Here is a 15,266-nt window from a genome sequence, read left to right as displayed (position 1 = left end):
CGTACTTACACTTGTGAAATGGGGGTAGAAACTGATTCATGATCCACTGATCCATGTTCTGACAGTCTATACTGATCCTTCCTTTAACAAACTGAAGAAGTCTTCTTTGAAAGCATATAGTTTTCAGAAGCACTCAGAACTGCTCAAGGCTGGGCTATATTGCTGATGTTTCATCTTTGATTAGACTGTCCATAATATCCATCTGCACAGCGTGACTTCATTCGACCGGTGTCTGTGTGTGTCTCTGTGTGTATGTGTGTGACTTTTTTTTCTGTTAGTGGGCGGGGCCGCAGGTTTCAAATCTCCCGGGTTTGCGCGCCCAACTACTTGTGTTTCGTAGCTGCGTCATCGCGAAACACCTAATGACTCGTTATCAAGACGACTCGTTTGAAGCACTATGAGTCGACTCTTTTTATAGATGAATCAATAGTTTTAAACACTGTACACTTACAGATTTAAGCCTTAGCTGGATATTTCACTTCACTTAGAGCTGTGTGACACACTACATGGAAGGGCATTTTCAAAAACCCATAATATGGGCTCTTTAAAGGTGCAGTATGTAACCCAGTGGTTAAACTGGGTATTGCATTCCTGAATCAAAACAAATGTAAGTCATACCTGCCAACACTCTCTTTTTTTCCCGGGAGTCTCTCGTATTTCAGACCCATCTCCCGCCCATCTCTCGTATTGTTCTGTCTCCCGGAAAACTTTAGTTCCTCAGCTTATTGGTACAGTCCGGCTTGCTTTTTGGTTCAGTCCCCATGCGCACCGAACACAACACGCAACCATCTTCATACCTGCTCCCCGCTCTTCACGAAAATAAAATAAACCGTTTGAAATAGAACTTTAGAACTGAGACTCAAAACCAGCACACATCAGTGATTCAGCATCTACGTTTAATAATGTTAAAGAGGTTTAATATTTATTAATTAGATTGTAAACATTACCATTTCTTAAGTGAGTGCGCTATTCTGTGCTTCTGATTGGCTGTATTTAAATTTCTGTCACGTTTCGTCTGGTGCAAACTGCCAAGTTGCTTATTGCAAATCTTCTCACGTTGTGTGCTGTTAGGACACATGGTTACAATGTAAACCGGAGCACCCGGAGGAAAACCACGCGGACGCAGGGAGAACATGCAAACTCCACACAAAACCGCCAACTGACCCAGCTGATGCTTGAACCAGCGACCTTCTTGCTGTGTACCTGCTGCGCCACTGCATCGCCTGATCATATATCCAATAATATAAATAATTTATTCCTTTTTCTTTGTCAGACTAATAATAAAACTGACTTTTAAAAAAATTACTAGCTTTTCATTATATTTTTTAATATAATTCATCCTTCTTTTAGATGTCAAAATCACTGTTTTCACGTTGTCACACACATAGTTTTAAACTTTTAACATTTTAAAATATTATTTATCTGGTAACTATTCGTGTATCTTAATTAAGTGCAAGTAAAATAATTTAAATATTTTATAGTTATCAATGTGAGACTATTATCAATATTATTTTTCATACAAAATAGAGCTGCCGCTCAGTATCAGTGTCATTTCCACCACAACACTGTAATGTCGCTTTAAAACGTTTGTGTGAGAGATTATTTAGGTCGTTTCTATAAAAATTAACAGTGACATCCGAGCACATCTTCAAGATGGAGGGAATTTAAATCATCATCAACAACACTTGAAGAAAAATCAGGGTAAATATTGCTTGATAAGGAAATACATTTATTCTGTGTCATTTCCAAACATGCTGTACCTTCAAAGGTGTTTTTAAAAACCAAACCAAATTAAGGTAAATAAGAGTGTTTTGTATACATGAAATGCTGGTATCAATTTAAAGCTAATCAGTATAAAGCCATCTTTAATTTTTCACAATAAACTGTTTTTATCACACATTAAATATGTATTCACAATTTATGAGTTGATGCTCTATTTAATATACAAATTCAATTAATTTATTATCTAATAAGTTCTTAACCAAATTAATAATAAATTTTAGAGTGTGACAGGTGTACAATTCACTGTTTGGTCCTAAGGAACTCATTTATTTTATTAACAAAGGTATAATTATTATATATATTGTGGACAGATTGGTTAAACTAGATACAAAAATGATCTTGGACAATGTTTGACTGCCATCATTTATTTCATTTTGAAATAAGCTGTATATTGAGATGTGGTAGAAATGATATTTGTTCATTTAAAGAGTTCACACTTAGCTAATGATTGGTAATAAAGCTAGTTTGGAATGCTGTCCCGGGAGAGAGCCCTGAGCTCCCTCCCATTTGCAGGGTGAGAGGGGAGTTTGAGCTCAGGTAGATCTCGAGAATCCTCCCTGCTGCTGCTTGGGGATTGCTATGAGGGTGAACTGCTGGTGGAATTGACTATGGTGCTGTTTTGGTTTAGTCAATTTACTTATGTCTCATGTTTTGAACTGTGGGAGGAAACCGGAGGACTCGGGGAAACCCCATGCGAGCACGGGGAGAACATGAACTCCGCACAGAAATGCCAACTGGCTGGGTAGAGACCCGAACTGGAGGCATTCTAGCAGTGAGTGCTAGCCACTGGGCCGCCATGCTGCCCTTTAGAGGAGAAAAAGGTGGAAGGGGGATTCTTCCAGACGAAGATGGTTAAGGTAAGATGCTTTGGTTATTTATACTGAGTTAGGAATCGTCTGATTGGTGGATCTACATTAGCTTAACTCGGGGCCAGCCGTGTCAATCATAAGCACGTGATCCTCTAGAAATTAGTTTATAAATAAACTTCATTAACAATTTCTCTTCATATCGAAGTTTGTCCTCTTACAGATCTTAAAACTAGACAAATTGTTTAAACATATGAGGCTGTGTTACGCTACTTTTGAACAAGTGTTTTTTACTCAACTTTACAAAGCTAAAAGTGTCCGTAGTTGAAGAATTGCCCATATATCCATTTAATCTTAGTTTGTGCTTTTGTTTTGTATTCTCGTGTTTACCGTTAAGCCTGCTCAAAGTAATTTGTCTTTTTTAAGCAATAATAATAAAAAATAATAAAATAAAACTAAACTAAAATAATAATAATAATAAAAAACATCCCAAAACACCGATTCCTCCATCAGGATTTGTGTATTGTTTCCAATAGATGGCAGTGCTCCTCTGATCAGCGTGTGTGTTTTTTCTTCTGGAGGATGACTGAGGAAGTGATTATTAGTGCTCTACTGAGGGCCAGGTGCCAGAAACAGAAATAGTAAACATGAAAGTGAGAAGCAGACTGTAGGGTGAATCCAGCTGTCCGTGTAGTGTTCATCGGCCCACTGAGACCCGATCCGTGTGTTTATCCCATCCGCGCTGCCTGTAGTGATCGGTACCGGGGAGAAACGGCGACAACAAGAAGATCAAGACCATGTATAACAATAACAACAGCAGTGCGCCTTCATCATCTTCCTCGTCTGAGGCTGGAGATGCCAGAAGTTCGGCGTTTAACCCGTGTGAGCCGCTCAGACAGCCGCGCACTTCTCCTCCGGTGTCGGACTGCGGCTCAGGTGAAGTAAAGTTCACTGCTAGCTCGCATGCTAACGATAGTCCGCTAATAACTGTCTCCGCCGAGTAGCTAATGCTGTCAGGGGGGTTTAATGGGAATGTTTATTCCTTCTCACGCACATTTCTTTGTTAGCTTTGTTTAGCATTTGCTTGAGATTGTTTTCAGTTATTTAAAGCTGAACATTTGGGTTTAATTACATTAGCCAGTGGATGAGTCGGTGACAGTTAACGTTAATGCTAGTCACCGTTAATGTATTGTCTAATACAGGTAACGTTATTGTTACCTGAATATGTAGATAATTCATGTTTGTGTGTCAATTTTGAATTTTCAAAAGGTCATAGATAACCTAGATCGATTACTATTAGAGGACAGATAGATAGATAAAATGATAATGACTAAGTCTATCTATCTATCTATCTATCTATCTATCTATCTATCTATCTATCTATCTATCTATCTATCTATCTAGTTGCATACAATACATAGACAAATTGTAATTTAATGTGTTTGTACAAGTAACGTAACCTTAAATAAACATCTATGAATTTGCAAAAGGTGATAGATAGATAGATAGATAGATAGATAGATAGATAGATAGATAGATAGATAGATGGATGGATAGAATGACAATGACTAAGTTCAAGTATTGATTTAATTTTCTATGGAAGCAACTGTCTATCTATCCATCCCTCTGTAATAGATGGAAAGGATAGACTGTTTATCTATAAACTGATAGATATATAGTCTTTATCTTTCCATCCATCTATCCATCTATTTGCATACATAGACAAATTAATTATGGTGGCTTGAAAAGCCAGCATACTGTTATCTATCTTAAACTTCTTCTTCTTCTTCTTCTTCTTCTTCTTCTTCTTCTTCTTATTCTTCTGAGACTAATTTCTAAGTGTATCTCCTCCTAGGCCTTTCAAGCTACATACTTCAAACTTTCGTCAAACCTTCAAACTGGTCTGACTCGGGTTGCTATATCTTTTCTAATTGATCCGACCTTGGGTTTTCCGAAAAACGACCCAGAAAAATCCCAAAAGTCCCATTGACTTAACATTGGGTCAAACTTTGTGAGCTCATAACTCTGCATCAGACTGTCCTACAGACTTCTAACTGGACTCATTTAACTCAGTCTAGCCAGCAGCCAATAACTGATGACTTTTTAACTTACTAGCCACTCCCTAGCAACCACTTACAGCACCCTAGCAACTGTCCCATAGACTTCCATTGTAAAAGACTCCCATTGACTTAACATTTGATCAACCTTTGTGAGCTCATAACTCTGCATCAGACTGTCCTACAGACTAGAGTCTGGCCTCATTCAACTCAGTCTAGCCAGCAGCCAATCACTGATTACCTTTAAACTTACTAGCCACTCCCTAGCAACCAATTTCAGCACCCTAGCAACTGTCCCAGAGACTGTGACTAGCTTTTCTAACACACGCTAACAGTTTTAACATCCTACTGACATGCTAATCTTGCTAGAAAGGTGCTAGCAACACGATAGTGACATGCTAGTCATGCTAGTAACATGCTAATTCATGCTAGAATCATGCTAACAACATGCTAATTTATGCTAGAAACAAGCTGATTCATGCTAGAATCATGCTAGTAACATGCTAGTTACATGCTAATTAATGCTAGAATCATGCTAGTTACATGCTAATTCATGCTAGAAACATGCTAATTCATGCTAGAATCATGCTAACAACATGCTAATTCATGCTAGAAACATGCTAGTAACATGCTAATTCATACTAGAAACATGCTAGTAACATGCTAGAATTATGATAAAAACATGCTAATCCATGCTAGAATCATGCTAGTAACATGCTAATCCATGCTAGAATCATGCTAACAACATGCTAATTCATGCTAGAAACATGCTAGTAACATGCTAATTCATGCTAGAATCATGCTAGTAACATGCTAATTCATGCTAGTAACATGCTAATCCATGCTAGAATCATGCTAGTAACATGGTAATCCATGCTAGAATCATGCTAGTAACATGCTAATTCATGCTAGAATCATGCTAGTAACATGCTAATTCATGCTAGAATCATGCTAGTAACATGCTAATTCATGCTAGAATCATGCTAATAACATGCTACAATCATGCTAGTAACATGCTAATTCATGCTAGAATCATGCTAGGAACATGCTAATTCATGCTAGAAACATGCTAATTCATGCTAGAATCATGCTAATAACATGCTAATTCATGCTAGAAACATGCTAGTAACATGCTAACTCATGCTAGAATCATGCTAGTAACATGCTAATTTATGCTAGAAACATACTAGTAACATGCTAGAATCATGCTAGAATCATGCTAGTAACATGCTAATTCATGCTAGAATCATGCTAGTAACATGCTAATTCATGCTAGAAACATGCTAGTAACATGCTAATTAATGCTAGAAACATGCTAGTAACATGCTAATTCATGCTAGAATCATGCTAGTAACATGCTAATTCATGCTAGAATCATGCTAGTAACATGCTAATTCATGCTAATAACATGCTAGTAACATGCTAATTCATGCTAGAAACATGCTAGTAACATGCTAACTCATGCTAGAATCATGCTAGTAACATGCTAATTTATGCTAGAAACATACTAGTAACATGCTAGAATCATGCTAGAATCATGCTAGTAACATGCTAATTCATGCTAGAATCATGCTAGTAACATGCTAATTCATGCTAGAAACATGCTAGTAACATGCTAATTAATGCTAGAAACATGCTAGTAACATGCTAATTCATGCTAGAATCATGCTAGTAACATGCTAATTCATGCTAGAATCATGCTAGTAACATGCTAATTCATGCTAGAATCATGCTAGTAACATGCTAATTCATGCTAGAAACATGCTAGTAACATGCTAATTAATGCTAGAAACATGCTAGTAACATGCTAATTCATGCTAGAATCATGCTAGTAACACGCTAATTCATGCTAGAATCATGCTAGTAACATGCTAATTCATGCTAATAACATGCTAATTCATGCTAGAATCATGCTAACAACATGCTAATTCATGCTAGAAACAAGCTGATTCATGCTAGAATCATGCTAGTAACATGCTAGTTACATGCTAATTAATGCTAGAATCATGCTAGTTACATGCTAATTCATGCTAGAAACATGCTAATTCATGCTAGAATCATGCTAGTAACATGCTAATCCATGCTAGAATCATGCTAGTAACATGCTAATTCATGCTAGAATCATGCTAGTAACATGCTAATTCATGCTAGAATCATGCTAATAACATGCTACAATCATGCTAGTAACATGCTAATTCATGCTAGAATCATGCTAGGAACATGCTAATTCATGCTAGAAACATGCTAATTCATGCTAGAATCATGCTAATAACATGCTAATTTATGCTAGAAACATGCTAGTAACATGCTAATTAATGCTAGAAACATGCTAGTAACATGCTAATTCATGCTAGAATCATTCTAGTAACATGCTAATTCATGCTAGAAACATGCTAGTAACATGCTAATTCATGCTAGAAACATGCTAGTAACATGCTAACTCATGCTAGAATCATGCTAGTAACATGCTAATTTATGCTAGAAACATACTAGTAACATGCTAGAATCATGCTAGAATCATGCTAGTAACATGCTAATTCATGCTAGAATCATGCTAGTAACATGCTAATTCATGCTAGAAACATGCTAGTAACATGCTAATTAATGCTAGAAACATGCTAGTAACATGCTAATTCATGCTAGAATCATGCTAGTAACATGCTAATTCATGCTAGAATCATGCTAGTAACATGCTAATTCATGCTAATAACATGCTAATTCATGCTAGAAACATGCTAATTCATGCTAGAATCATGCTAATAACATGCTAAATCATGCTAGATTCATGCTAGTAACATGTTAATTCATGCTAGAAACATGCTAGTAACATGCTAATTCATGCTAGAATCATGCTAATTCATGCTAGAAACATGCTAGTAACATGCTAAGTCATGCTAGAATCATGCTAGTTACATGCTAATTTATGTTAGAATCATGCTAGTTACTTGCTAATTCATGCTAGTAACATGCTAATTCAGACTCGGCTTTTCAAGCCACCATAAAGTTTGTCCTCAAACTTTAATATCTAGTTAATATTTAAAATGTCATAGACATAGAATGACATTAGCCAGTGGAGGATCTAGATCATCCATCCATCCATCCATCCATCCATCCATCCATCCATCCATATATCTATCTATCTGTTTATCTATCTGTCTATCCATCTATCGTTCCATCTATTGTTCCATCCATCCATCCATCCATCCTAGTTGCATACTTAGACAAATTAATTAATAGTTAGGATGACATAGACATAGAATGACATTAGCCAGTGGAGGACTCGATGAAAGTTAATGCTAGTCACTGTTTGGGTGTTATGTTTTTGTAAACGTAACATAACCTAAATGTGTAGGTAATTCATGTTTGTCTGTACATTCATGAATTTGCAAAAGGTCATAGATAGACAGATCGATAGATAGATAGAATGACAATGAGTCCAATCCAATGAGTATTGATTTAATTTTCTATATTAGCAACTATCTATCCATCCATCAATCCATCCATCCATCCATCTATCTAGTTGCATATATAAACTAATCAATCAATAACAGAATGACATAATTCAATTCATGTTTATTTCTATAGCGCTGTTACAACATAGACCAGGCATGTGCAAACTCAGTCCTGGAGGGTCGATGTCCTGCAAAGTTTAGTTCCAACCCCAATCACACACCCGGGCTAGCTAATCAAGCTCTTACTAGGCTTTCTAGAAACATCTTTGCAGGTGTGTTGAGGCAAGTTGGAGCTAAAATCTGCAGGACACCGGCCCTCCAGGACAGAGTTTGGACACCCCTGACGTAGACTGTGTCAAAGCAGCTTAACACAGACGTTCTAGTAAATTGAAACTGTGTCTGTCAGTCCAGTTATTTTCAGAGTTAAAATATTGCCTATATAATGTCTGTTATCAGTCTATTTATCTATCTGTCTGTCTGTCTGTCTGTCTGTCTAGTTACGTAGATCAATAGACTGATTGAAAATCAATATTTAGACAGCCTGAAAGGTCGATTAATAGGCTTTTACAAGAATGTAGATTTTTCTGTCTGACTGTGTCTGGTTTGGGGCCGGAAGTTAGTAATTTTTTTTAATATCATTTATTATATTACCCATTAATTGTATTTTATTACAGTCTACCCCAACCCTCACAGTAATCTAAAAACAGTAATTATACGAAGTATTATTCATATTATTTATTAAATTACTAATTTATTTGTGTTTTATTAACGTCTACCCCTTACAGCAATGTAAAACAGTAATTATACTCAGTGTTATTCACATTGTTTAATTAATTACCCATTAAATTGTATTGTATTAATGTCTACCCCTACCCCAGCCCTCACAGTAATGTATAAACAGTAATTATAACGAGAATTATTTATATCATTTGATAAAATTACCCATTAATTGTATTTTATTACAGTCTACCCCAGCCCTCACAGTAATGTATAAACAGTAATTATAACGAGAACTATTTAAATCATTTGATAAAATTACCTATTAATTGTATTTTATTAACGTCTACTCCTACCCTAACCCTAAACCCAACCCTTACAGTAATCTAAAAACAGTAATTATACTAAGTATTGTTCATATTATTTATTAAATTACTAATTTATTTGTGTTTTATTAACGTCTACCCCTTACAGCAATGTAAAACAGTAATTATACTCAGTGTTCTTCACATTGTTTATTTAATTACCCATTAAATTGTATTTTATTAATGTCTAGCCCTACCCCAGCCCTCACATTAATGTAAAAATAAGATTTATTGTTGTACAGTGTCACGCAAATGATGCTATATTGATGTGAGTATCCTTGAGTACTTTACTGTTTGTCTATCTTGCTAGTTAGCTTATATGCTAGTCCACTAATAACTCTGTTGAGTAGCTAAAGCTGTCAGAGGATTTTGAGGGAAAAGTACAAGCAGATTTCTTTGATAGTTTTGTTTTTGCTTCCCGCTGTGACAGTTTCAGTTATTAAAAGCAGAACATTTGGGTTAAATTAGCCAGTAGAGGAGTCGATGACAGTTGCTAGTCACTGTCACTGTTTAAGTGTGGTGTAACGATATACGACTCCTTTACAGAGGGATGCAAGTGTGTACATTTGTTTGTTTGATTGAATATCGAGAATACTAAAATGAAGACTGATATTTTTGTAGTGTAAAGTTGCTTATTTACAATTCTAGTAAGTAGAGGAACCTGAATACAGATTGATCCATGTTTTTTTAATGTGTAAATGTATGAATTTACAAAAGATTATAGATTGACCGATTATTATTTATATGACAGACAGACATATCTGCTTGTCTAGTAGTCCATTAGATTTATATGTAATCTGTCTTGCTAGCTCACATGCTAGTTTGCTAATAGTGAAGTAGGTAATGCTGTTAGAGTCTATTGAGGGGCAATTATCTACGTATTTCTTTGTTAGTGTTTTTTTGTATGGCAAGGTTTCAGACATTTGTTCTATAAAACGCAGGACATTTGTGTTAAATTAGGTTGATGGCAGCTAATGCTAGTCACTGTTTAGATGTAAATCATGTTATGACTTGTATACAGTGTGTGTAAATATGTTTGTATGAATTGGAGACAATTGAGATGGTGACAATTTTGACAACATCAAGCTGCTTATTTACATTAAGCAATAAATTACAATAGGCGTCATGGTGGTGCAGTGGGTAGCACAATTGCCTCACGCAAGAAGATCACTGGTTTGAGCCTCAGCTGAGTCAGTTAGCATTTCTGTGTGGAGTTTGCATGTTCTCCCCGTGTGGGCGTGGGTTTTCTTCGGGTGCTCCGGTTTCCCCCACAAGTCCAAAGACATGTGGTATAGGTGAATTTGGTAAGCTAAATTGTCCGTAGTGTATGTGTGTGTATGGATGTTTCCCAGTGATGGGTCGCAGCTGGAAGGGCATCTGCTGTGTGAAACATATACGGCCTTATATGCCGGATAAGTTGGCGGTTAATTCCGTTCTGGTGACCCCAGATTAATAATGAAGGGTCTAAGCTGAAAAGAGAATGAATGAATACATTACAATAAATCTATATGTATTTATATGTGTAAATGTATTAATTTATTCTATCTATCTGTCTGTCCGTCCGTCCGTCCGTCCATCCATCTATTGTTCCATTCATTGTTCCATCTATCGTTCATGCTGGATCCTGTACACCACCAAGGGCTTCGACTAGCCCTTGGAGCTTTCAGAACTTCACCTTCTCAAAGCCTATTCACTGAAGCTAATGAACCACCTCTTCATATTAGACGCTTTGAATTGTCTGTCCAGTATGCATTGAAAATAAAGACAAATCAACACAACCCAGCTTTTAAACCAGTCTTTCAACCTCAATATTTGGATTTGTATGAGGCAAGATCCAGCTACTGTATATTCAACAATTCGGGGTATGTATCAGAACACGCATAAAAAACCTAAATGTAAATCTTGATTCCATCCACCAGACTCCCATAACCCCGGTCCTACCATGGAGGTTAAAAAAGTTGCTTGGAAATCTGGATCTGAGCAAGCATAAGAAGGCTGTTACTTATCCACATACATATCAACAAGAAGTTGCTGACATAAAAATGTGTATCCTACTCATAAACCTATATACACAGATGGATCAGAAAAGGACAGTCAGGTTTCTGCAGCAGTAGTAATGGGTCAATCACACTACGGCATTCGCATTCCAGATCAAAGCTAAATTTTTACAGTGGAGACAAAGGCTCTATTTTTAAGTTTGGAACACAATTTTATTATTTTTTCTGACTCAAATTCTTGTCTTCAAACATTGAATTCTTTTAAACTGGAGCATCCCATTATTATTGACATTTTTATCAAAGTAAACGAACTACAGAGAAAGTTTTATAATATAGTTTTCTGCTGGATATCAGGACATGCTGGATTATTTGGAAAATGAACAAGCCGCCAAAACAGCCCCTACAGGAAAGCTAAAGGAGTGCAAAATCCCACCTTTGGATCTAAAGCCACTAATAAAAGGCTATATTCTAAACAAATGGCAAACAGAATGGGATTAGTGCTCAGAAAATAAACTTTTTGAAATCCAGCCAGAATTAGAAAGAAAATCTAACTTATTTTTTTACTTAAGACACAATGAGATTGTAGATTTAGTTTATTAAAGATGTCACATTGGACACGCGAGACTCACACATGAAAATTTACTTAAAGGAGAAGAACCACCAAAATGTCAATATTTCAAAAGAAACCAAACTGTTAAACATATACTTGTGGAATGCCCTATTTTTAATGTTATCAGACAACAGTTTTTATCTGGACAGACTTTAAGTGAAATATTTTTAAACATGAATCCTTCTAAAATTGTACAATGTTTATCAAAAGTAAACCTTAAACTGTTTTAGATTTTTACCTTGTATATTAATATTATTAATGTATTTTACCTTGTGTATTATTATTATTATTATTATTATTATTATTATTATTTATGTATTTTACCTTGTGTATTATTTATTGCTGTTGGAGACTTTTAAGTGTGAGAATATTTTTATAATTTTAGAAAAGTGGTATTTATAAAATGTGGTAAACTTGATTTGTTTTTTTTTTTGTTTTTTTTGCCATGACATAGCCAAAGAAGCTGAAATGGAAATAAACTCAAAATTCTCTCTCTCTCGATCTATCGTTCCATCCATCCATCCATCCATCCGGACTGCACATTATATTGTTTCAGCATTGATATCTCAATGTGTTAATCTGCAATAGTCACATTGCAAGATCTGCAATGTCAAGTTGGTTTTACAATAATCAGCCGCCACAGTTCAGAACATGTGAACAGGTTTTCATTTGAAAGAGTTTCTAAAGAACTCTGACTGTGTGAGATTTGAAGCAAATTTAAATCAAGACAAGTTGAAGCTTTACCAAAGTTTGATTATCTATCTATCTATCTATCTATCTATCTATCTATCTATCTATCTATCTATCTATCTATCTATCTATCTATCTATCTATCTATCTATCTATCTATCTATCTGTCTATCTGTCTGTCTGTCTGTCTGTCTGTCTGTCTGTCTCTCTCTCTCTCAGATTCAAAGAGCTTTATTGGCATGACTGTAAAACAAATCACAATGTTGTCTCTCTCTCTCTCTCTCTCTCTCTCTCTCTCTCTCTCTGTCTGTAGTCTCTCTCTGTCTGTCTGTCCGTCTGTAGTCTCCGTCTGTCTGTCTGTCTGTCTGTCTGTAGTCTCCGTCTGTCTGTAGTCTCTTTCTGTCTGTCTGTAGTCTCTCTCTGTCTGTCTGTAGTCTCGGTCTGTCTGTCTGTATGAATGAATACATTACAATAAATTTATATGTATTTATATGTGTAAATGTATTCATTTATTCTATCTATCTATCTATGTATCTATCTATCTATCTATCTATCTATCTATCTATCTATCTATCTATCTATCTATCTATCTATCTATCTATCTATCTATCTATCTATCTATCTATCTATCTATCTATCTATCTATCTATCTATCTATCTATCTATCTATCTATCTATCTTCCTCTCCTCTCCTCTCCTCTCCTCTCCTCTCCTCTCCTCTCCTCTCCTCTCTCTCTCTCTGAGTGACTTACCTATTTGTTTGTGTCTTTCTATTTATCTGTCTGTCTATCTAGTGTGATCAATAAGTCAAAAGGTACATTTGGTTGATATTTCAATTAATGGATACATGCACAGATAATACGATAATAAACATTTAAACTGAAATTATGTTAATAATAATATGACTACTTTTTAACAGTACAGCAAAATTATCTCAGCATATAAGTCCCATAAATTTACAGCGTTTCCACCACATTATATTATTTACTGCAGATATAATATATTTATACATCATACTATTTGGGTATCATATATTATCAGTTCCTTTGTGTTCATGCAATGTTCAGCTTCAGATAAGTAATTATTATAATTTTTTTTCACTCACTCATGAAGACAGTCTTGTCTTTACGAACATTGTATAGTCTTAACTTGGACTTATTATAACACATTAATTAAATGTTAAATGTTGGTTAAATGTTGACCAGTAGTTAGTGGGCGAGATAGTTACTCTGGCAAAGGGACAGCATCACATTCCTGAAAAGTTGACATTTCTGGGCTTCTTAACTTCTAAACAACACAGATGGATATCACTATATGTAGACAAATGTTCAAGATTAATATGGATCTGCATTGCATTCTCTTCCAGGATCCCCAGTTCCTTCAAATTCAGGCCACAACAACAGCAGTGTTGCAGACGCATTGGTGAAAAACTCAAAACTGTCTGCTGCTGCAGCGGAGTTTATCCCAGGTGGTTATTCATCTGTTCAGGTGAGTCTATAGCTTTGTTTCCATCCACACCACTCTTTCCATCTTCCAAAACTAATCGAACACACTTGAGTAAGCTAACCAGTGTCTTCAAGATCAATAGAAAGCTTCACGCAGTTGTGTTTGATTAGGGTTAAAGCAAATCTCTGCAGGACAGTAGAAGTTGCCCATCTCAGATCCATACATTTTAATGTGGATTTTGGGATACTGATTTTATGTATGTATGTATGTACAACCCCAAATTAGAGTTGGGATGGTATGGAAAATGCGAATAAAAAAAAAAGAAAAAGTTTTTCTAAATTTACTTTCACTTGTATTTCATTGCAGACATTATGAATACAAAATATTTCATGTTTTGTCTGGTCAACCTTACTTTATTTGTAAATAAACATCCTTTCCAACATCAACAAAAAGTTGGGACCGGAGTGGTTTAGGGCTAGTAATCAGGTAAATTAGTTAAATGATGGTGTGATTTGAAACAGGTGATGTCTACAGGTGATTGTAATTATGATTTGGTAAGGAAGCAGCATCCAAGAAAGGTCTAGTCCTTTAGGAGCAAAGATGTACGGTGGCCGGGAAGTGCAAAACAATATTACAACGTGTGAAACACTTTTACAAAGCTCGAGACACATATACATTTTGAAAAACATTTTTACCAATCATAAGACACAATCAGGAAAAACAATTTTACCAAGGACAAAACAAATTTACAATTACAGATTTCGTACGGAAAGGGAATGTCCCACACACCGGAAATTATGTAGTATGTACCACACACAGGAAAATATCAGCTCGTGTGTGACTTTGTAGACACAGGTTAACACGTCTTCAACAATAGAAATCATGGTTTTATCAACTGCGATAAAACATCGTTTTGTCATTTAGAGCTATTCTGAGAAAAATCAGCGTGAGAGTATGAAGAAACATGTAAACACAAGTACATGGAAACAATCATAGCATGACATATGTTCACTGATAAAGATATCGAAACCGATTGCACCATGTAGACCTGGATAGCTCAGTTAGATAGGTCGGTTGATACCTGCGCTGAACCTTTTGACTAGTTTTCGAATCCCGTTGATGACATGTCAATTATAATTATTTATTTACATTAATTTTGGTTATATACTGTTCTGCTACAGAAATATTAAAATCAATAATGTTTACACTGACACCCAGTAATAAGAATCCTTATTTGGTATGGGCATGTTTTGTTGCTGTGAAAAAGTGACGGATCTGCAAACGTGAATAGTTTACATCACCAGTTAACACCAGTTAAATCGTAACACCGGCTTCATTCAGTTT

At 35.7% G+C, this 15,266-nt stretch overlaps 1 protein-coding gene across 1 annotated transcript in view; it reads left to right on the top strand.

The window, feature by feature from the left end:
* The first annotated feature begins 3,155 nt into the window (after positions 1 to 3,155).
* paip1 (poly(A) binding protein interacting protein 1) overlaps positions 3,156 to 15,266 on the top strand; it is a 35,016-nt gene continuing 22,905 nt past the window's right edge. Inside the window, exons 1-2 of the mRNA XM_056457334.1 lie at positions 3,156 to 3,524; positions 13,843 to 13,964. Of these exons, the coding sequence (XP_056313309.1) occupies positions 3,386 to 3,524; positions 13,843 to 13,964 (261 nt within the window). The 5' untranslated portion in view covers positions 3,156 to 3,385. The remainder of the gene's footprint in view (positions 3,525 to 13,842; positions 13,965 to 15,266) is intronic.

This window comes from Danio aesculapii, chromosome 5 (assembly GCF_903798145.1).
Source record: "Danio aesculapii chromosome 5, fDanAes4.1, whole genome shotgun sequence".
NCBI classification, from domain to species: Eukaryota; Metazoa; Chordata; class Actinopteri; order Cypriniformes; family Danionidae; genus Danio; species Danio aesculapii.
Note: the sequence above shows the minus strand (reverse complement) of the source record. Positions and strands in the feature narration are given on the sequence as shown.